The following is a 23,798-nucleotide window of genomic DNA, read 5'->3' on the forward strand; positions in this document are numbered from 1 at the left end:
ACTTACAAAATCACCAAAACCCATAAAATACAGAGGCCTATGCAGAGGTGTACACAGAAGCACTTGTACAACCATATAAAGGGCTGCATAGAAATGACAGTACCAGACCAAAATAAACACCAGTTAAACTGCAAAAGCAAGTCATCCTGGTGAGCCCTGGTATAAATAGATTCTACAGCAAAATAAAATACTTTCCAGAGGCAGGAGGGAACATGCACAACAGGAAAAAACTCTCTCATTAGGTTAAACAAGCAAATCAGGGGACTAGTCAGGTTTTCAAAAGCCAGCTTTGAGGCAAAAATACCCTCCTAAGCAAAGGATAACTATAAGGCATGTTTCAGTTATACCTCCAATCTTAAGGACAACACCCAACAATGTGCAACGTTAGATGCAGAGTCTGCCACCTATACTCAGCTAGAAGATATAGCAAATCTATGGGCCAATAAATTCATCTTGAATTTCACCCCCTCAATCACCTCTGATTACCCTCACAAAATACCGTCCACCACAAAAGCCAGGTCGTCACTGCCCTCTCTAAAGTTAAACAAATATAGCCTCAATGGGTACTGACAACATCCCAGGATACCTCTTAATTAGCCTGAAACACAACCTATCAGGCCCACTAGGATCTCTGTATAACCACAGCCTCCAGACAGGCTTTGTCGCTGGGTAATGGAAGACAGCAATGGTCATCCTGCTGCATAAAGGGAGACCATCAACAGACAAAAAATTACAGACACATAAGCCTGATTACTCTCATATGCAAGGCCATGGAAAGAATCATCATGAACTTGATAAAGAATGACTTAGGAAATCTCCAAACATTGGAATCAACCCAGTTGGCTTCAAAAGGGACATCTCATGACTGCTCAGTTTGGTGGACTTCTTTGAGAAGTTACCAAGGCCATGGATGAGAGTAAAAGAGTGCATTAGATGTAATGAAATCCTAACCTGTACTGTATCTGGAGCTTTTCTCCCCGGGCCTCCACTGAAAAAGGACCTGTGTCCAGTCGGACTTTCCCGGTTAACAAAAGTAAAATAAATAAATAAATAATGCCTACCTTGACCTGGCTAAAGCATTTGAGACAATTCCCGAATTGGGCATTGTAGACAAACTCATAAAATTGGGCATAAATCACTACATTTCCAGATGAATAGCCAATTGGCTCATGGACAGGATACATGTTGTTAGAGTGGGGGAATCCAGATCCAGCAAGATACAGTTACTAGCGGTGTATCACAGGATTCAGTGTTGGGACCTCTCCTGTTTGGAATACAAGTCTCTGAAGTCAAGGCTAATGGAGATGGCTTTTGGTTGACCAAGATTCCTGATGACTGAAAGTTGAGGCAATCACTGAATCTCTCGAGACAGGAATCCTTCAGAAAGGTCTGACTCAGACAAGTAACTGGTGCCAGAAAAAAGGCCTAAAACTAAATGCAAAAAAATGCATAATTATACCCTTTGGGTCACTGAATACCCCTGCAAATTAAATATTAAAAACACACCCCTAAGAGTGGACCTACTGGTAAACAGATCTAGGTACATAGACAGTAACTTGAACTTTGATCACCATGTGTCCATGGTGGTGAGGAAGTCCTTCTGTGTGATACAGCTTATAAGTAATGGCATGTCATCCAGATCCAAGGAGGTTATAATCCCTCTATACTAGACCATCATCAGGCCAATAATTGAGTACAATGCACCTTTTGGTATGTACCTCACCATACAATTTCACCAAATCGAGCAGCCTCAGAGGTTCCAAACAAAAATTACAGGGCATAAACAGCATGTCCTATGTGGACTGTCTAAAAGCCCTATCTTTTTAGTCTGTCTCCTACCAGCTTTTAAGGGGTGCTCTATGCTTAACCTATAAGGCATTCTCAAATCCAGTCCTATTGGAATTGTTACCCATCTGCAAAACAAACAGCATGAGGAGTACCTGACCCAAGTATCTAACTACAGTCAATTAAAATATGGTTTATCAAAATTCTTGCACATTTTATAATCAGCCTGAAGATGGACAGCACATAAACGTCTCACAGTTGAAGTCTCTGTTGCAGTGGGATTTTACAGCTATTTTAACCTAACATTTCTTTATAGCAGTAGCTGTTTTCTTTAACATACTTAGTTAAGCACAAAATCAATGTTCCACCTACCAAAAGACTGTTACTGCAGGAAAATCAAAAACTTGTCAACAGGCAGCAAACAGCAAAACTGAAGTCTTCACATGCCAAAGATCACACAGACACATTTACAGTCAGTTTAGAAAACTGACAGTTCACTTTCTTGAAGGCTTGGAGCACCCACCAAAAACACAATAAGGAGACATACAGACGCCGTCCACAAAGGCAGCATTCCAACTGGGAAGCAATCAGGATAACCAAGTGCTACGAAGCAGCAATGTTGACTGCTGCAAATGTGTGTCAAATAATGCACATTTTTTTCCTTTTTTTTTTCAAATATATTTTTTTATTGCATTTCACTTCTATTTAAATACAAGAAAAGAATGACACAGAAAATATACATACAAGCTACTTGGAATATCAAATTTCAGTCGTCCAAATATGATACACACAACATAAATCATAAATGTTAGGATAACAATTATACAGAATTGTCTAATAATCAAGCTGCTCTTAATGAGCTGTAAAACAGACATTTACATAAAGATAGTATACAACATATTGAAAATGTGACATTAAAACATTGCAACCAGATATTCTAGTCTACCTAAATAAACATTCTGTCTTGCACTAACTATGTACAATACATACATTCATGTCACCTTAATGTTCATCTTATAATGTGTTTGCCATGACCTGTACACTGTTATTGCGGGTATTTCTATAATAATTGCCTTTAGTTTCCCTTAATTATGTAAAGTAATATTGATGGTGAAGTCCCTTGGTCATAAATCAATTTTGTCCTAAGATTTCTACAAGCGTTTTCTGATGTTTCTGATAGTAAGATAGTTTTTTTTGGCTTCTTGTAATTAATTTGCTGGCTAATAAGAATTTTAAAGCCATTCCTTTAAATTCTTCCCATGTGATTTTACTTCTATCTAACCAATTTTGGGCTGTATATATGATTTGCTCATTGCACACAAAGTGACTACGATGTGTTTATTTTCGTATGAGAAATTATTAGGAAATATATGTAAAATTGCCATTCCCCATGACAGGGTAGATTTGGTGTATCCCTTTTTTTCTAACTTGGTTCTTAATGAATGCCACAGCTTGTAAACATTTTTACAGCTCCAAAAAATATGAAGGGTGTCAGCAACACTGTTTTGGCATATGGTACAATAAGGGGAGTGGGAGGGATTAATTTTGCTAAGAAAAAGTGGTGTGTGATACGCATTGTTATTGATCATAATTTGGGTATAAATTAGTTTTTTAAGGGGAGTTAATTTCAAAGTAAGTTCAATAGCATCAGATTTTTGTTCATCAGTTATCTTATTATTTTTCTCTTCCCAAAATTTGGAATATAGAATTGCATCTTGATATTTAATTTTTGTTATTAATCTATATGTATTTGATAACATTTTAGATCTCGACAGTAGCAGGTTAATAATTTGTTGATATACCTGCATGTCTTGGTTGTCTATTTTGACATTCATAGTAATTGTGTTGATCAGGTATATTAATTGGTTGATTATGGTATTATAGCTTTTATTTACTTCAAGTTTTTGTCTAATATTGTCAACTGAGAAACTTTTGATCTGGTATAGGTCCCATACAGTGATATTTTTAATTTTTGGATACTGATTCTGATTTAATATTGTATTGTTTAATTTAATATTATTTAATTTAATATTAGGATTAAGGTGTACTGGCTGTCCCAATACCAAAGTATCTTTAAGATTTAGGGAGGCTACCAGTTTTTGAAATATTACTGCGTTTCTTATTATTATGGGATGAACTTTAAAATGCTTTAAAGTCTTAGAATTTAGAATGGGTACTGCTCTAGGGTTTAAATCGCATGAGATTAGATAATTGTAATATATTTTAATCCATAGTGGATACCATGCTTTGTTGCTGCTCAAAGACTGAATGGTTTGTGTGCTGAGCAGCATTGCCACATTAGTTAGTTGTAGATCATACAACTTAAACCAGCAAAACCTCCTCTGGTTCCAAATATCCCATTATATCCCCTTCTTAAACATAAGCAACCATGAACAGGCACTTCCTGCCATCTCTGCAACATTCAGGACTAAGAAAGGTTTTTTAAACGGTGGCAGTTCGCAAGTAAAATAACACCATCTACCATTTGGTTCACAGCTACCTTTCCATATATTACCATCAAAAGATTTTTTTAACTACTATGGCAACTCCCCTAGAAGCCATATTGTCACCAGCAGCAACAATATATTTCACCCATTTTTTTTTTTGTATCTTTCTCCTATTGCTCTTTCAACATATGCGTTTCTTGTATGAAAGTGATCTCTGCCTTAGATTTAAAAATTAAGTGCATTAATAGATTCTTTTTTTTCTTTTCTTGTAAGCCCTTTACATTCCATGAATCCACAGAGATCATCTAATAGGTACAATACACAGATTACTGGCTTTCAGAATAAGTGGATATATATAGGGACAAAATAACATTTAAAAATTATTAGAATTTTTTGTACATATCAATGGAGTGGATATAAGTGTGACATCACTCCCTTTCAGACCCCCCCCCCCCCCGTGCATACCCACGCTAGCCTACTACTTGAAAGAGAGGTAAAATGAATATTAACAACTATAATACAAAAGGTTTTGTCATTATAAGTCCCAGCAATAAAACATCACATATAACAGCATGCCCACACAAATCATGTATAAAAGATATGCATTCTAACCCTTTGTTCATTTGAAAATAATTAAGCTGAGCATATTTTAACTGAAATTTATATATCTAGCTTAACAGGCAAATAGCATTCTACTCAAAATATAGTACAAAGCAAACTATGGCGTTTTAATTGTGTTCCCACATAGAAGAGTAACAACATACACAACTGATTTTACCTTAATATAGTTTTGTCAAATAGTGTTTGCATGTTCCTTGTTATGCTGGTCATACGTACATTCCTTTTATATATATATATATATATATATATATAGATAGCACTTCTTTTACTTGTTGGGTCTGCGTTTACTGCTACAGTTATATCCCTGGGTGTCCATTTATCATGTAAGAATCAAGCATATATACAACAAAAAAAAAAACAGCATTGTGATCATAAAAAGAAAGAAAATATGAGACAGAAAAACAAAGAATCCCTATATATTCTCTGCTGTACAAGATTGGTATGCTTACACTTGATGCATACTTATTTTAAAGCTTAAGGAAAGCATATTTTAACACGATGTAAAACAACACAGACCTAACTACAATGGTTTGCTTTTCCTAGTATGAGCGGAGTATTTACTGTAGCTGCAACAGCTGCTACAGTTTCTAACCCTGAAGATTTTATTACTCCAGCTTGTATATATTCAGGAAGGAACAAGTAACAAGAAAAAAAAAAATCAGAACCTATATATTACCATTTGTATATAATCAATTAACCTGTGGTACTATTTCTAGGCAAGATTTACCTTCCATATACTTCCATGGTGGTGCAGCGGTAGCGTTGTTGCCTCAGAGCAAGAGGTTCTCTCGTTCGATTCTCGGCTTGGGTTGGGAGTGCCTTCTGTGTGGAGTCTGCATGTCCTCCCCGCGGTCAAGTGGGCGTTCGAAAGACATGCAATGAATGGGCATGCCTTCGTTGAAGGTTGGGCGTCGGGCTGGCAACTCGACACCATAAAAACCAACTGACAATCATTAGCGAACCGGAGTTCCGCTGTGGTGACCCCTAACCGGGAAAAGAAAAAAGACAAACACCACCACCACCATATACACGAGAATCTTCACTTTTTGAGTCAAGAAAAAGTAAATCCACAGGTATTCTGTTATGTGAGAGCCTTACTTTCGTTTTAATTTGCAAACACTGGTTTTCTGAGATGTTTTGGGCTTGAATGGATACTACAGTTTTTCCTTTGAACTCAGCTGTGCTTAATTTTCCTGATTCATGGTTGCAAAGGATTCTGGGTAATGTAGTTCATTGGCGACAGTGTGGAGATGCTACCTAAGCTGGAGTTGGAGTGCCCAAATTAAAAACAATGAATCCAAGCAGAAAACAGGTATTTTAGGTATTTTACCTTGTCATTGAGAGAATTAACATGCCAAAACTACACAGAAGCATATAGTCTTTGCATTAGGAGCCTGTTTGTGTAAAAAAAAAAAAAAAAAAAAAAAAAAAAAAAAAATTTACTTCATGGCAGTTCTTTAAAGGCTTTGAGAAAAGCTGTTTTTGCTTCTTCTTTATTTTTAACTGCATAACTTAAGTCATTGTATTCAAATTGCAGAGTTGCTGGGTATTTCATTTGGAATCTAATGTTTATGTTTACTAAGCAAGTGCAGGATGGTGAAAGAGCTTGTCTTAATTGTTTTATCTGTAGAGGCAGATCTTGAGCAAAGATTATCTTGTAGCCATTCCACAAAATATGTTTCCTTTTTTTTGCAGTTTGAATTATTTCTTGAGCACGTGCAGCATTTAGAATTCTCACATATATTTGCCTGGGGGCATCCGGGGTCAGAGATTTTCTCGGTGGTATGGTAGCAGCGTTGTTACCTCACAGCAAGAGGTTCTCCTGTTCGATTCTCGGCTTGGCTTGGGAATGCCTTCTGTGTGGAGTCTGCATGTCCTCCCCATGGTTGGGTAGTGTTCGAAAGACATGCGTGCGTAAATGGGCGTGCCTTCGTTGAAGGTTGAGCTGGCGTTTCGTAAAAATCTACTGCCAATCATTAGTGGACTGGAGTTCTGCTGTGGCGACCCCTTACCGGGAAAAAGCCGAAAGACAGACAAACAACAATGGTGTATTCTTTCAATAACAATTGTTTGGGATAGTTCTTTGTTTTCAAGAAGGAGAATGAAGATTTCCTTTGCTACATTAGCTAGCTGTGACTGTTTATATTTTTCTGGCATGCCTCTGATGAATACATTATTTCTCCTTGCTCTAGCTTCCAGATCAATCAGTTTTTGTTGCATTTCTTTGACTAAATTTTCAGTGATGGAAGAAGCTTTCTGTATTCCTTCTATCTTTGTCTCATTAGTCAGTATTCTAGCCTCATTTTTGTCCAGTCTGGTTATTATTTGATCCAAGTTATTGCCAAACGCTGTAAGTTTTGAAGATAAAGATTTTATTTCTGTTTGCTGAGGCATTAAAGCTGCTTTTAGTTCCTCCATGTCAAAAGATTGATCAGTTTTTGGTTTCATTTGGTTCTTTGACACTTAGGCTTGAGATTTGATAGTTTTCTGCCTCTTAGTAGTAACTTCCTTGTCTGGAGAAGCAATTTGAGATAGTCTTGTTTTAGATGTGTGTTTCCATTTGGTCCATTTTTCTTTGTTGTGTGAAAGCTTGCTTCTTTTCTTATTTTTTGTAGCTGCTACTTACTGCTTGCAGGCCCAGGCACATGTACAGGAGGCACTGCTTAGTCATCACCCAAATCCAAGGTATGTATTTCTTATTTTTACACTCAGAAGATAAAAATAAGCTTCACTCAGGTAGCGACTTAGGTTTAATTACGCAGGAGTTGCTTTTTTGTAGATTTATACTGTAGCAGTAGCCTTAGATGAGGTTAGATTTTAATTTAGTAGCTGGAGCCAGACGAAGTGTGTGCAGTCTAGCTGGCAGCCATCTTAGAAGTCAAATAATGCACATTATTTTCTTATCTGATTTTCTAACAGTGTTACTCCCATGGTAAAATACAATGCAGAGCACACAAAGTAAAAAATGTTAATTCTTTACACAGTACTAATATCAGAAGTACTTCATTAAAAGCAAACAAATGTAAGAAGCATACAATCATACATAGATTGTGGTGATAAAGCATATAATCCAGACATGAAGACAAGACATCAGCTGATTCTTTTTACTGTATGAGCAGTTACTCTTTTAGAAAGCGCATTACAAAGCACACATACATAAACCATGCCCACACACGTATGCATACATGGGCAACAGTATATAAAAAAAAAAGTAATAAAAGAGCAAGAGTTGAGCCTGGTTGTGTGGCAAAGAGGGTAAAAACCCAAAACATAACCTAGATGAGGTAATTTTGAAAAAAAAAAAAAAAAAAAAAGCCCAGGAACTGGAAGAGATGGGCAAGTAAGATGTAAGTGAGCAAGAAGCAGCAGCTCACATACCTGGGGGATGGGTGGAGTGGTGGTTCAGGCTGGCAGATCACCACCCTGTAAGCAGAGGCTTACAGGACACTGAAACAGCCACAGCGGAGATGTGGGCTTGACAAACCTCACGCTGGTGATGGATGCCCTCACAGCATGCGACAGAAAGCATGCACATGCTCAGGGAGGATGCAGAATTCCCCAAAGTAATGCAGGTGCTCACATCAGCCACAGCAAACTGAGTTTGGGCTTCATTAGAAACATACACATTTTACAATACTAATTAAGGGGAAAGATTTAGGTCTATCCTTTTCCGATGAGCCAAGACAATTCAAGAATTACGTTTCTGAATGTAAAAGCCTTGAATAACATAATGAAACAATTCAGTTTGCATCATCTCAAGCTACATGATCCTTCTTTAATCTTTGTTATACAGCAAGTGGTGAAGCTAGACTTGCTCTCACTGGCAGAATTTTTAGAGAATATGTAAAGGATTACTAAAACAGGATAATATAAATGTTACAAAAACAGTTTCAACATGGATAGAAAACAGCCACTTCAAAAACATTTTCAAAAAATTCAGCATGCCAACCATTATAATGAACAATCCGGACAAAAAGCAAAAGCAAAGACAAATAAATAACTGTCAAAACACGAAAGGCAAATGTTGAATATCAACTGCTATTTTTAAAGGTAGGTTCTTAATAAAATCTTATCTAAAATGTTACTTAACTGCTAAGAAAATAATAAGTTAGAAGTAATTTGTGTCACTACTTTACATACTAGAGACAAATCGCAGTACTCAAGTCAGAAGGTTCAGTGTATGATATAGTTTTAGAAGCAGACATAAAAGAAAATAAGACACTGAAAGAAAGTGAGAAATACATATTCATATATTTTCTGAGAGGCTGATATACTTTTAGGTAGTTTGAAATTAAAAATTTTGGAATAAATCATTTATGGAAGGAAAGGACAAATGTTATAACAGTTAAACCCGAAGGTATTTTCATTAACAGGAGTCAAACACTGCTGATAAAAGTTCTAAATAATGAATTCAATGTATGGTTTACTGAAAAATCATTGCTTTATAATATATTGCATGAAGCAATGTCTTTTTAAAGGATAAACTGCAACTGACAGACAATTATTGAGTGAAAGCAGTCCAGTGAGAGCTAGCCAACTGAATGTAGTGTTCAGAAAAAACATGTTTATATTGGAGGTGGACTTCACTCTTTACACCTTTCATGTAGAACAGAACCAGTTGAAAATGTCCTAATTAAATTAACTCTGAGGTCATCAAACCTTGGAGAAAATTATGATTAAAAACCTCGGAAAGGTCCATTATGTCTGCTGGCCTGAATCAAATAGGCTTAACTTAAGTCAGCAAGATAATTGAATACTCTTTATAAATAATGCTGTAAAAAAAAAAAAACGATTAACCTATATATAGGTGTTCAATTATTACACTGCTATATAAATTTAATTTTAATTGGTAGCAATTATTCACTTTAAAAATGGAAATACCAAGGTATCAAAGAGCTCTTTTTTGGTGGGGTCTGGCATAAATCCTTTAAAAATGAAATAAAGCATCATCATCAGTCTCAGTTTCTCTTCTTTTTTGTAACCAAAAAGATTACCAGGGGTAGTTGCTTGGAAATACACTTCTACTTGAATAAGGGGGGCACTCTACCCAGTGGCCTTGCCTTTGGATGTAAGGATATAATCAAAGACATATTGCAGTTTGACTGTTCAAATATACAAAAAAATTATAATCCGTCAAAAAAGTTAACTATATCACTCGATCTGGAAGGTAAGACACAGTGTACTCCGAGATTACTAAAAACAGAAATAAAAATGAAAACAAACTTTAGGGTAGGCAGGTAGAGGAAATGAATACTTAGTTTGTAGCCTATCTATTGATCTGACCCACTCACTACGAACTGCAGGAATCTTTAATTTCTGAAAGCAATAAACTACAGACAAAAGGGAATAACCTTAAATCTTTTAAGACTAGTCATTTTATATAGTCATGATAAATGAACATTTAAAGGATTAACGACCACCCTATAGAACATGCTGACATTAGACATACAGTATGTACCAGACTCAGTGTTACATAACAAATTCAGTAAGTCACTTTACCCAACAGAAAGCAGTTTTCAATCTACTCTTCATTATTTCAATAATTATTAATTTCCTCACCATAAGACTCATAGCCATCCATAGACTTGACTGTGAGAAGAAGGTGCTGATCTTGGAGATATTCAATATCTGACAGAATAGGCTTCAGCTGCAAAATAGCAAGATACAAAAAAATTTAATTTTTGTATGTTACAATGTGTAAACGACAGGGAAATGTGTTACCTACTAAGGACTCAGGACCTCATTTCTGATATAGTGTGAAGATAAGGAGTATAAAGTCCAATGCGATAAGGCAGAAAAAAGACTTACTAACTTTGTAACTCATTATCTACATTCAACATAACATGCTTTACTGCTGTTTCGTTAGTGTACACCAACACAGCATCATAATCACATGATAAAAACAGCACCACAATTCTAGGCACCAGTGATAAAAGAAATACAAAAACAAAATCCTTATCAACTCAAACACTAAACCAAGAGCTTTACATTCACATATAGCTTAAAAAGCAATGACCTTACTACAATAGTGTTACATGTTACCTAAAGAAATGTCTAAATAATCAAACTAGTCGAAACTTAAAGCAAAAAATGAGGAAAAACAAAATTTTATGTATTGGATGCTCTCACTGTCCACTGCTCATCTACCATCTGTAGTCTATTGAGGAGAAATGCAGTCTGGTAACTTTGAAATCTCAGATATCTAGCCTTTGTAGGGATAAGCCTCATCTTCCAGGTTTAGGCAAAATGTTAGGACAGACAATGCATACAGTCTTTCATTTATGGATATCAAAAGGAAATACCCTATGAAGACAAGCCTTTAAAAAAATACTTTATACCTCAGAGAAGGTCAGTCTTACTCTCAAACTCCAGCCATAACTGGCTGTTTTCAGTTGAGAGAGGTTGACATGCATGTCACAAAAATCACTTGGAGCAGCTCTGCCTATGTCAATATCCATGCAATGGTGTAGCAACTATTCTGCTAAATCCTGGCTCCTACGGACTAACATCCACTGATAATGTACTACTCCAAGCATGTTTTAAACCAATATGCTATTATTTTTGAGGGAAACCGCTTCTCTTTCTCTCCCAATGAGGTAAGCTTATGGCCTGGGAGACCACTGACAAGCTCAGCCATAACACACTAAATTGATGGGAGACTAACAGTGTCCAACTATAAGTATATTTTCCTCACATATACCAGAAGAAAAATTACAGTCATCCATACTACCATTCAGATTGGTTTTAAACTGCCCTGCAAAACTTCTACCTACACAATCCACTAAGACAGGCATCTTAATATAAAGTAGATGCAGAATTGGTCCATTACTTGACATTAAATACCCTGCCTACTAGAATGAGCACAACCTCCACCATGGCAGGATTAGATACAGTGCACAAAGTAAGTGTAAACTCAAGTTCTGAGAAGAATTGGACAGGGGAAGCAGGAAATTAATTCAATGAAAGTTGTGAATTTAAGCAAGTCAGACAATGGTATGCTAAGTAATGCTGTCAGAAGTCAAAATTTCCCCCTTCTCACTTCGGCCCTTTAGTCATAGAACTACCAGTTCTGGTTGCTTGCCATCAACTGTTAACCAAATTAACCGAATCCTGGCCTTATTCATAAGCTGTGGAATGCTTTATATGACATAAAAAAGACAGTGCACACATTACCACTGAAAGGCAATGGACTCTCAGTGTGGAAAAGCATTGTTTTTCACTTAAAGCTGCAGCTAGACATAAGAAATCTTTATTCTTCCTCATCAGAGCACCCCTGTCTTCCATGCCATAGCCTGTTTTTCTTGCCAAATCTACAATTAAATACTTGGGACAAGAAATCTTTGTAAAACTGTATCCCCAATTTCCTTGAGCCATAAAGCTTTTTTAAGTAGAATCCTTGTCCTCTTCCTCTGATGTAAAGTATACAATTATTTCTGCAGGAACTAGAATCACTTCACAGAAAGTCATCTGGTCAAGACATTCTTGGAACAAATGAGTGACAAAGGTGTTGCCAAAACTGACAGATCTGGGTAAATGTAGTTTTGTGAAGAGAAGGCAAACATCGGACAACATTAATAGAACAATGATGATTCAAAGGGAAGCAGAATGTAAGAAAATGCTTTTGTTTTTGGGTCTTGATACAGAGAAAGCATTTGACAGAGTGAGATGGGATATTATGAATAGACCAATGGAAGCATTTACATTCCCTTATACGATAATAAGGTTAATTAGAAGGATATATGAAGGATTGGAGGCAGAAGTTTAAGTGGGAGGGCTCCTTTCTGATAAGTTGTGTGAACAGAGAAGCTAGGCAGGGGTGTCTTCTTTACCCTTTAGTATCTTTATATTCAGAGCCACTGGCAAAGAAAACAAGGGACTCAGAAATTCAAGTATATAATTGTTATGGTAATAAGGAAAAGTTGGCTTTATTTACAGATGATATTTTGTACCTTAAGAATCTAGAAAATAATATCTCAGTATCATGGAACAGTTTGATACGGATGCAAGTCTTTTTTGGATTTAAAATTGATGAAGATAATTTACAGTTGCAGCCTTTGTTTTATGTACCCTGCACACAAACTGTTTCAACAATACACATATTTATAGGGATATGATAAGATGAAGTATTTAGGAGTATGGATTAAAAAAGGCTTCTGGTAAGGCAGCTAAGGATAAGTGGGAAGAGACTAATCAAAACATATTTTAAATGCCTTTTCTGTGGCCTTCTCAAGATACAAATAGTTTTGATCCTCCTGGATGATTTATACTCTCAACTTGTGGTAGTACTTGAGATAATATAGGGTGTATGAGATAATATAGGGTGTATTAGTAATAGTTCCTTTTTAAATATGTCACTTCTTTATATTCTTATATTAAAGATTCCACAGATTTAATACGTAAATTGGAAGATGTAATGTGGAATAACAGTATGTACTGGCTTTAATGGATGTACAGAATTTATATATTAGCATCTAACATAAATTTGGGATAGAGGCTTTATTATACTTTTAGATGACTCTCCTATGTTGTACTATATTATTGAGATAACTGAATTTTGATTAAAAAATAATTATCTTGTGTTTAATGATATTTTTCATCAGTTGGTTGGCACTGTTATGCTTCTTTTTGCTCTTTGTAAGCCACCTTTATGATGGGGTTTTATGAATTAGAATACATTTATAATTCTGAATTTTACTCAAAATAAATAATCAACTATCAAAATAAAGATCTTATTTTTATGTCAAAGTGATTTAGGGACCACACCTTATATTTTTCTTGTCTTAATAATAATAATAATAATCATAACTTTAGATTTGGTTTGAATTTTGTTGGAGAGTTTCATAAAACTCAGATTATTTCTTTAGATATTACTTTATTTCTCTTGCAACTAATTTTCATTTCAAGTTATTTAGGAACTCTACTAGCAGCTTACGGGCTATTTTCATGCTATCAGTTTTCATCTATCCTATTTAGTTGATTCTCTTCTTTAAGGAAAACGTTTGCTTATAAAAGCATTTACAGTTTAAGAGGGGACTTTGTTACTGAGGTTCAGAAAGTTATATCTATGCTTTAAAATAAACATTATTCGGATCATAGTATTGATGAGGCTTATAAGAAAGCTAATGTATTCTGTGTCTATAAATAATAATTTTACTCCATATTTCTAAATGAAAGAGATTTTGTCTCTGAATACAGGGTACTATCTGACAATGTTACTTCACTAGTTAAAAAAGTCTCAGTATTTTACTTAATTATGCTTTTTTTTTAAAGTATATTATATGGTAAACTATCATTTTCTTTTTGTAGAGGTCACAGTGTTTATGACATTTGTTTATACTAACTTTTCTTTATGTCATCATATATATTCCTGTATCCGTCAAACATTTTAGGCACCACCGCCTGTAGTGAGTGCTCTTGCTACTTTGGTTTAGTTCTTAGTTTTTCTAAAATAAATATTATGTTTAACAGTATAAGTAATTATAATTATAATACTGAAGCTGCAGTTATGCGATTAAATGTCATTGTGACTTATTTTATATTGGGGTGACCATGAGGAAATTTTGTTTGAGAGTTGGGTAACATATGTGAGATACTGATCATGCTAAAGCTGATCATCCTTTGAGTAAACATCTTTTGCTCTTCCACAATAAGGATTATTCAGTTTTATTATTAAAGGTGACTGTTCCTGTTTTTCACTATGATTAACTTTTATATAAATAATTAAAAAAAAGACCGTATGTATTTTAAAATATGGTACTTCACAGCCATTTGACCTTAATAAGGAATTCAACTGGAAATATCTTTTATAATTAATTATTTTTCTCATTGCTTGTTTCAATTGATTTTTGTACATTTATTTGATTTTGTTTAATGTTTCATTACTTCCTGAAAGGGTTTTTGCCAAGACACTAGAAGTGATTATTGATGTTTGCCCATTAAAGATGGTTTTTGTGCAATCATACTGGTTTTCATCTTCACTGTTTGTCAACTTGTCATCATCAGCATCTCATTTCATCTTTTAGTCCCTTTAGTTTTACATATGGGTCTAGTATATTTCTGTCAACCAGATGAGAAGTTGTGAACAATAATAAAGAGCTAAATGGATTTATCGGGGGGGGGGAGTTGAGAGTTAATTGGGATAAGGTGATCATTCCAATACTACAAGGTAGTTTAGGATTATCTGATTTTAGGGATATTTTAGAGATACACAGCTAAGGCTCTCATATATATATATATATATATATATATATATATATATATAAAATAGAAGCAGTAGGTCATAATTCAAAGCTAAAAGGGATGATGAATCAGGGAAGTTCAAAAAATAAGGAGAGTGGGATTTTGGAGGCAGATCTTTAAGGAGAATAACAGCCATAGAGAGAATTATATTCATAAATTAACAGAAAGTATTCAAGAACTAAGCCAACATGTGAATAGAGAAAGGAGATTTTACCAATGGGGATGACTGCAAGTAGAAGTGCAGGGAATGGACAAGAAGGGATCATTGGAATTTACTGTAGAAAACTGGCAAAGAAACCAAAGTAATGGCAGCAAATACCTAGAGAGCAAAATGTAATAAAGTGGGATGAGGTCAAGAAGATATCTGGACTGCAGATTAGAGATTGCCTTCCCTACCAGGGACTGATATCAGAGCAGAGGAAAGACAAAGGGATAGGGGAATCCTAAATTAAAGACCTGTACTGGTAGAGTTTTTAGTTGTATCTGGAACTGAAGCTGCTGTTAAAAATGGATAATTATTAGGGAACATAAAACATTGCATGATAAATATAAGAATCAATCAGAGGAGGTTAAAAAGGATTGGGAAGACTGACTGAAAAGAAATTTACAAGGAAACAATAGGAGAACACATATATTACTGCCAAGTATGCAACAAAGTCCAGAAAGGTTTAAGATTTTTACTTGGAAGTGTTTCCAAGGGTATTTTACACCCAAGGCAGTCTTCAAAGAAGCTTTTCCTCAGGTAGACAGGAAAAGTTGGAGGTGTGATGGAGAAGGAAGTGGTAAGTGGGGACATACATTTTGGGAGTGCAATGAGTTGGTATACTTTAAAAATTCCTTACAGAGTACTCTGTCAGAAATATTGGGTAGGTGAATGGCTGTAACTTAAGAAATTATTATAAGTTGTGACACAGGATTTTAATTGCCTATACATAAGTAAGGTTCTGTTTTAATTCTGTTAGCTGCCAAAAAAGCAATTACTAGAAAATGGAATTCAAAGTCTAAACTAACTGTATTTGAACATTATAAAAGATAAAAGAACTGGAAGAGGGATCTTTAAAAAAGGGAACGAGCAAATTTACATACAACTAAATGGAATTTGTGGGAACAATACATACAAAATAATGCTCAGGAGGGGGAGGAGGAGAAAATCAGCAAATTATGCAATGTTGCACTGATGACCATTATAAAAGCTTTGCTAGGTTTAGTTTGTATTTGCAATAGCTAGTGTATGTATCTACCACTTTTGCTCTAAACCATTTTCATTAGAAAAAACACCTGAATGTCACGTGTTCATACATACATAGACATACACAAGCAAAAGTGTAGAGACATTCACATGGAAAAAGTACAGTTGTGTACATTTACCATAAATGTAGATGTTCGAGTGTATTCACTGTTGTAGTCATCAGATTTGGGTTATCCCTGCCAGGGTAGCCCTTGGCCAGCCCGAATACCAGAGACTTAGTATTTCTGCATTGGTTGCTGTTGCTTGAGGACTGACTTCAGGTTGTCAGTGGTACAAAGGTTGCTGATGACATTACATCAGTTTCTCTTGCCCTAACCTGTCAGGAGTCCCCACAGTAGGAGGCCAGGTTCTGGTGGAAGAACCCCACCAGTGGAAAATAAATAGCAATATGTCCCTTGCAAGGAAAAGAGAACAAGGAAGAATGGTAACAAAAGGAGAAAGAGAAAAAAGGGGAATGGAGGGAGGGAAACCAGGACTGCAACAGTGAATGCACTCAAACATCCACATTTGTAGTAAGTGTACACAACTGTACTATGTTCTTTGTGTTTCACTGTTGCAGTCATCACATTTGGGTAAATTCCCAAAGCTGAGGAAATGGGTGGCGGCAGTCAAGGAAGCTAGGGGCTGGCTAGGATGCCATGCAAGACTGCATAGGCAAACCCTGCCCTGTATTTGGAGAAGAGAGGGAGGTGGTAATGCTTGGGAAAAGTGTGAACAGATGTCCAGGTGGCAGCCTCCAGGATGTCCCTCGTGGGGACTCCTCTGAGGAAAGCTGCAGAGGTGGAGGGTGCTCTGGTGGATTGTGTCCTGAACCCCTTGAGGGGAGTCTTACCATGCTGCTTGTAGCAGAAATGGTTTGCTTGGAGATGGCTTTGCCTTCTGCCCCTGTAGCAAAGCTAAACAGTAATTGATCCGACTTTCCGAAGTATTTAGTCCTGCCCATATAGAATCTGAGCTGTCTGTGCACATCTAGAGGGTGTAGAATCCTTTCCCCCCTTGTTCTGCGGATGAGGAAAGAAGGTGGGCAAATGAATGGATTGGTTGAGAGCCACATTGGACACCACCTTGGGCATGAAGAATGGGTTAGTTCTGAGGGATAGCCGGTCTGCATGGAAGATGATGAAGGGTTCCACAGCCATGAGTGCTTGCAGCTCAGAGACTCTTCTGGCTGAAGTGATTGCCAGAGGGAATGCTGTCTTCCAGGAGAGAAACTGTAGCTCTGCAGAAGAAGATAGTTTGAAAGGAGGCAGGGTGAGCTTTTCCAAGACAAAGTTAAGGTCCCAAGCTGGTGTTGGTGCCCTTCTGGGGGGCCTCAAGTTGCTAGCCTGTCGGATGAACTGTTTGATCAAAGGGTGTGAGAAAAGGGGCTGCTCGGTGGAAAAATGAGCATAAATAGCAGAGGCATGAATTTTTATAGAGGAGAAAGAGAGACCACTGTGTAGCAGGTCAGCTAAGTAATCCAGGATGGAGGGCTGTGCTGTACTGGCCCCATTAACCTGGATCCAGGTGCAGAACCTTTTCCATTTATCTGCATAAGACTTTCTGGTGCTAGGGCATCTGGGCTCATGGATAACATCCAGAACATGTTTACTGAGGATGGCAGATTGGTTCAGGGTTAGGGAATAAGCCCAGCTGCCAAACTGAGTGTCTGCAATTGGGGATGCATGAATTCCCCTTCCCTCTGAGTTAGGAGGTTTGGAATCGGAGGAAGATGCCATGGAGGCAGTGGGGACAGGCTGTGCAGCAAGGGGTACCAGTGTTGTCGGGGCCAGTCTAGAGCTATAAGAATGGTCCTTGTTTTTTCCTCCCTTATATCCTGGGGATGTGAGGTACGAGAGGAAAGGCATAGACTGCGAGGTTGACCCAGGGGAAGGACAGGGCATCCACTTTCCAAGCCATGCAGTGATGCTCCCTGGTGCAGAATTTGCTGAGCTGATGGTTGGTGTGGGAGGCAAAGAGGTAGACCTTCAGGGTTCCCCATTTCTGAGTTATTAGGGTGAAGGTACTTCTGTTGAGCTGCCACTTGTGTGGGTTCAGAAGGTTTCTGCTTAACTGATCTGCCAGGGAGTTGAGAAAGCCTGGTAGGTATTGTGCTAACAAGTGTAGTTGCATGGAAGAGGCTGTGAGCCAAGGGGTCATGGCCAGCCTGCATAGAGGGTAGGAGTGTGTCCTTCCCTGCTTGTTGATGTACCACATCACAGTGGTGTTGTCTGTTTTGATCAGGAGAACCCCAGGAGAGAGAAGGGGTTTGAAAGCCATGATCATAATGTATTTATGTCTATTCTAACTAAGAAAATGGCAAAGGTGTTTGCCAAGAATGACAGATATGGATCAATGTGGTTTAGTGGAATGAAGGAAACATCTAACAAAATGCATACAACAATAATGATCCAGGTGAAAGCAGAGTGCAAGTAAATGCTGCTATTGCTAGTGAGTTTTGATACACAGAAAACTACAGTGATAAACTATTTATCCACACATTAGTTGATTTAGCAATACCCATATCATAGGGGACTTCAGATGAATTATTTATGTAGATGGATTAAAAAGGATTATACTAGGACAGCAAGGATATGTGGGAAGAGACTAAAGAATATAACACAAAAACTGAGAAATTGGATGCTCTTGATTATGGATATGGATACTAGGATACAAGCAGTGAAAATGCTTCTGGTCCACTGTGTTTTATGTAAAGGCCAGACTTATTTTTTTTCCACTAGAAGAGATGTTACCGACTGCAATTAATACAGAGTAGAAGGAAGGAAGGAATTTGGGATGGGAACAGGACAATAGTTAAGTGGGTTAAGTAGTTTCCCCCCTAGAACAAGTCTTGTACCTAAAAGCAGGAAGTTTGAATTCGATGTGGAAAAGCATGATAATGAAACAGGGAGAGGGGTCTTCAAGAAATAAGACAGTAGGATCTTGGATGCAGGCCATTAAAGAGAACAACTATACAGAATACTGGATTTATAAAGAAGCAGAAAGTATTCTAAGAACTAAGACAAGTGAAAGGAGAGTTTAACAATAGTGATTGCAAGTCGGATCATAGAAAATATGCAGGAGGGACACTGAATTTATTTGAAAAAAACAACAGTAAAGGATCTAAGGTACTGCGGGGAAATAACTATGAAAGGAAAGTTAACAATGTGGTTTGCAGCCAAGGGGAAATCTGGACAGCAAGTTAGAGATTGCTCTCCCAAATAGGGATTGACAGTATTGGCAAAGAAAAAAGACAGAGGAGTATTAAAAGTGAAAGACCACCTCTGGTTGAGTTTTCAGTTAAGTCTGGAAAAGAAGCTATCTGTTAAAAATGGATAATTAGCAGGACATATAAACACCGCATGATAACTAAGAATCAATCAAAAGAAATTAGAAAAGATTGGGAAGAAAAATTGGAAAGGCAACATACAAAAGAACAGCAGGAAGATGTACATATGGCTTTAAAGCATGCAACAAAGACTAGAAGGTTTTGGATTTTTGCATGAAGGTGTTTCCATAGGTATTTTTATACCTCAAGCCGACTTTATTTTTTTTTTCCTCAGGAAACCAGCATTTACTGAAGTGTGATGGCAGACAGAAGTACCTGGAAAATAGAAGTTATGTACTCATCATAACATTCCATGCGAGTTGTTCATCTCGCCTTGATTCTTAATGATTGGGTTCAGAGCAGATCCTCGACTCCGACTCTGTCAACTGCAAAAGCTTGAGGTCTTCAACCAGCTCGAAGCCAACTCCCTATCCCATGATGCATCTTGATCTTCCCTCACATCTTGTTTGCTGCCAACTGGCTACCTATGACTATTAATATGCCATTCTAAGAACTGGATAAGAGACAATACATCATAAATAAAAGATGTCTCGGACCTCAAGCAGACTGGATGGGGGTTGGAGGGTGGGACGTAAGAATGAAGGTGAGATGAACAACTCACATGGATTATGGTGAGTACATAACTTCTATATGTGAAGTTTTTCTATCTCGCCGTCCATTCTTACTGATGGGTAGCATCCCAAGCAGCATCTTTCTCAGGTGGCTCATGGGAGAATGTTCTTCAGAAAAGTGGAACCAAAGAAAGCCCTGTCCCTGGAGGCCTTGTTGACTTTGTAATGAGTGATGAAGGTATGAGGCCTTGACCAGATAGCTGCTGCATAAATAGTATCTAATGGTAACGTAGCAGAGAAGGCTGATGAGGTAGATACAGCTCTAGTAGAGTGGGCCTTTATTTTTTGTTGTAAAGGAGCATTCACTGAACTGTAAGTGAAGGAAGTGCAATCTGATAACCATCTTGACAAGGTGACTTTTTGTCACTGCAGCACCTTTTTTTGATTCCAAAAAGGACACAAACAGCTGTTCCGTTGTTCTGAATTGTTTGGTCCTGTCCAAATAAAATTGGGAGTTGCCTATGAACATCAAGTTTGTGCAGCATGTGTTTCTTCTTATTTGTGTATTTAGGGAAGAAAACTTTGGGTAAAAATGATGGATTAGTTTGAAGCAAAACTCTTGTCATAATGGAAGATCAGATAAGGAGGTTTGATGGTCAAGGCCTGTAACTCTGAAGTCCTCCGAGCAGAAGTAATAGCTATTAAAAATATAGTCTTCCATGAGAGATATTTCAAATGACAGGATGAGGCTCGTTCAAAAGGAGGCAATATAATTTGGGAAAAAACAAAATTTAGATTCCATGGCATGGCTGGAGTTTTGATGGGTGGTCTCAAATGAATAGTACCCCTGAGAAAAGCTTTAGAGAGTCGATGTGACATGACATTAGAACCTTGGACACCAAGATGAAAGTTTGAGATTGTTGCTAATTGAACTATAATGGTACCTGCAGTGGCCCCTTCATTGAAAAGTTTAGTCCGAAACTCCAGGATAGATGAAACTGAAGATAGGTAGGCATCAATATCATTCTGAGATGCCCATATAGAAAATCTCTTCCATTTGCCAAGATATAATTTTCTGGTAGATGATTTATGACAGGATGTTAAAATATGTTGAGTCTCGGCTGAGAGGTTGTAAATCCTGGCTATGTTTAGAATTCAAGCAGCCAAGCTGTTTGAGGGACTGAAGAGAAGGATGAAGAGCCCCTGATGAATGGGTCAGAAGATCCAGAACTGGGTCCAGGATCCAAGGTTCTTCCAACAGATGAGGCTGAAGGAAGGGAAAATAAATTTGATGAGGCCAGTAAGGGGCTATTAAGATTATGGTCCTTCCCAGAGTCTTTGCTTTCTGTAATACTTTGGGTATTAGGGGGAAAGGCATAAAGGAGACCCAGGGGTCAATTGTGTACCAGTGCATCCCTTGGGGCATCCCCTGGCGGGGGGATTAGGGTGAAGTAGCTGCTGCATTTCGTGTTCATTGGGGTTGCAATGAGATTGCAGCAAGGCTGGCCCCACCTGCGCAAGATCCTTTCCGCTACTTGTTTCTTTAGGGACCACTCATGAGGCAAGAGAACTGCCCTGCTTAGCTTGCCTGCTATCATATTGGATTTCCCTGGGATGTGCATTGCTATCAGAAAGCGCTGGGTGGAAGTTGCTCAAGGCCATACCCTCAGGGCCTCTCGACACAGGGGATAAGATTTGGTTCCTCCTTGTTTGTTTATGTACCAGACCACTGACATATTGTCCGTCTGAATTGCAATTGTTCCCAGAGGGAGAGAGTCTTGAAAGGACTGCAATGCTAGGAGTACCGCACATCTCCAGGACATTTATATGCAGATGAGCCTCGTGCTTCTTCCACGTGCCTTGGGCTGTTCTTCCCTGATAATGCCCTTTCCCCCCATCAAGGAAGCGTCCGTGGTCACCCTGGCTCTAGGAGTGGGTAGAACAAATGAATGGCCTAAAGTTACTTGTTGGGATGTCAGCCACCACTGAAGGTCCTTCTTGCACGTATTCGTTATTATGATTTGGTGTGACACTAGAAGTTCCTGAAAGTACTATTGAGAGAACAGGAGCCATTATAGTACTCGCATGTCCATCCGACACAGAGGAATGGCTATGATCACTGCCTCCACTGTTCCTAGCAATTTGAGTACCATTGAGACTGGGACTTTTGTCTTTGGAAGCAGGTCTAAGATTTGTTTTTGTAAAAGGCAAACTATTTCTGGAGGAAGGGTTAGGGTCATTGTGACTGTATTTAGTTCTGTTCCTATAAAAACAGTCTGCTGCGATGGCAATAAGGCAGATTTTTCTGTGTTTACGGTAATCCCAAATTGATTGCAGAGATTTAAAGTTGTGTCCCTTGCATGTATGAGTTAATGCCTGGTGGTGGCAGTAAGGAGCCAGTCATCAAGGTATGGAAACACCTGGAACCCCAAACGTCTCTGGTGAGCCATGACTACTGCCATGCATTTGGTGAACACTATGGGGGCTGTAGTAAGACCAAAGGGCAGAGTGTGAAATTGATAATAAATTGATAACGCTATTTTCTAGGGCAGTTTGTCTTTGATTTAACCACTGCATGTAGTCGCTAGTGGTTCTAAAGCAATAGCTACCGCATTTAGAGTTTCATAAAGCCAGCATTTTGGTTGTGTTGTTCTGCAGTAATCTACCTTTGATTTTAGCAACTGTCTTCAGTCGCTAAAAAGGTCTTGCACCACGAGTCCTATATTTATGGTTCCATGGCAATTTACCTAAGCTAGGGCTACTGCACTTCGTCGCCAGATATTTTCAAAGCGAAATGTTTGTAAGAGCTGCTCTGTTTAACTTTTGTCTTTGATTTTGCCTACTGCATTAGTCGTTAAGAGGCCTGACACCTTGTGTACTGTTAACAATATTTATACCATTCCTTGATTTCATTCTGCTATTAGTTGCTATGAGGCCTACAAGCATGAAATAAGTATACAGTTGTTTTTATTGTTGCTTGCTTTTGATTTTGCCTACTGCAGGTAGTCGCTAAGAGGTTGTTTCTTCCAGTAGGAATACTATAAACGCTGCTCGCCTCTAGTTATACCCAGCACAGGGTGGATAGCATTATCTCCCAATACATTTTCTTTACAGCGTTAAATCCTATTACATTTTTTACTGTTTAAAAATACTCTGCACTGACTCTAAAACCTTGTATGTACATATATCTACTTTATACTGGTAAAGTGAATGAACATGTGCTAATGTATTATAACTGCTGATGCTAGTAATGACTATTTCTTTGGAATACCTGTTACTGTGACTTGGAAATATATATTTTTTCTCTCTCTCTCTTACACCTATACTCTTCTTACTTTGGTACCTCTCTACCCACTCTATTGCTAACCACCTCTGCTCTTTCTGTTACCTTTTGTCTCCTAACCCTCCTTTTCTTTTTTTGTATTGCAGCATTAAAGCCTAGTGCTCCTCATCGGGTGTCCCCTCTTCTGCTGGCCTATCTCCCTTGTCTCCCAGAAGCTACAACTCAGGCTATTTGTGACGGCACCCAGGAAGCACCCCTAGCTCCTCTTCAGTGATGGTTTTTGAGTTCTAAACTC

The 23,798-nt window shown here is 37.7% G+C and overlaps 1 protein-coding gene across 1 annotated transcript in view; it reads right to left on the reverse strand.

Annotated features, from left to right (window-relative positions):
* The window catches only part of INPPL1 (inositol polyphosphate phosphatase like 1), a 1,746,155-nt gene that overhangs the window by 146,518 nt on the left and 1,575,839 nt on the right, over positions 1–23,798 (reverse strand). Inside the window, exon 22 of the mRNA XM_044073026.1 lies at positions 10,413–10,500. Coding sequence (XP_043928961.1) covers positions 10,413–10,500 — 88 coding nt within the window. The remainder of the gene's footprint in view (positions 1–10,412; positions 10,501–23,798) is intronic.

The sequence above is a fragment of the Protopterus annectens genome, chromosome 5.part1, assembly GCF_019279795.1.
Source record: "Protopterus annectens isolate FY-2018-M chromosome 5.part1, PAN1.0, whole genome shotgun sequence".
Taxonomy (NCBI): Eukaryota; Metazoa; Chordata; order Ceratodontiformes; family Protopteridae; genus Protopterus; species Protopterus annectens.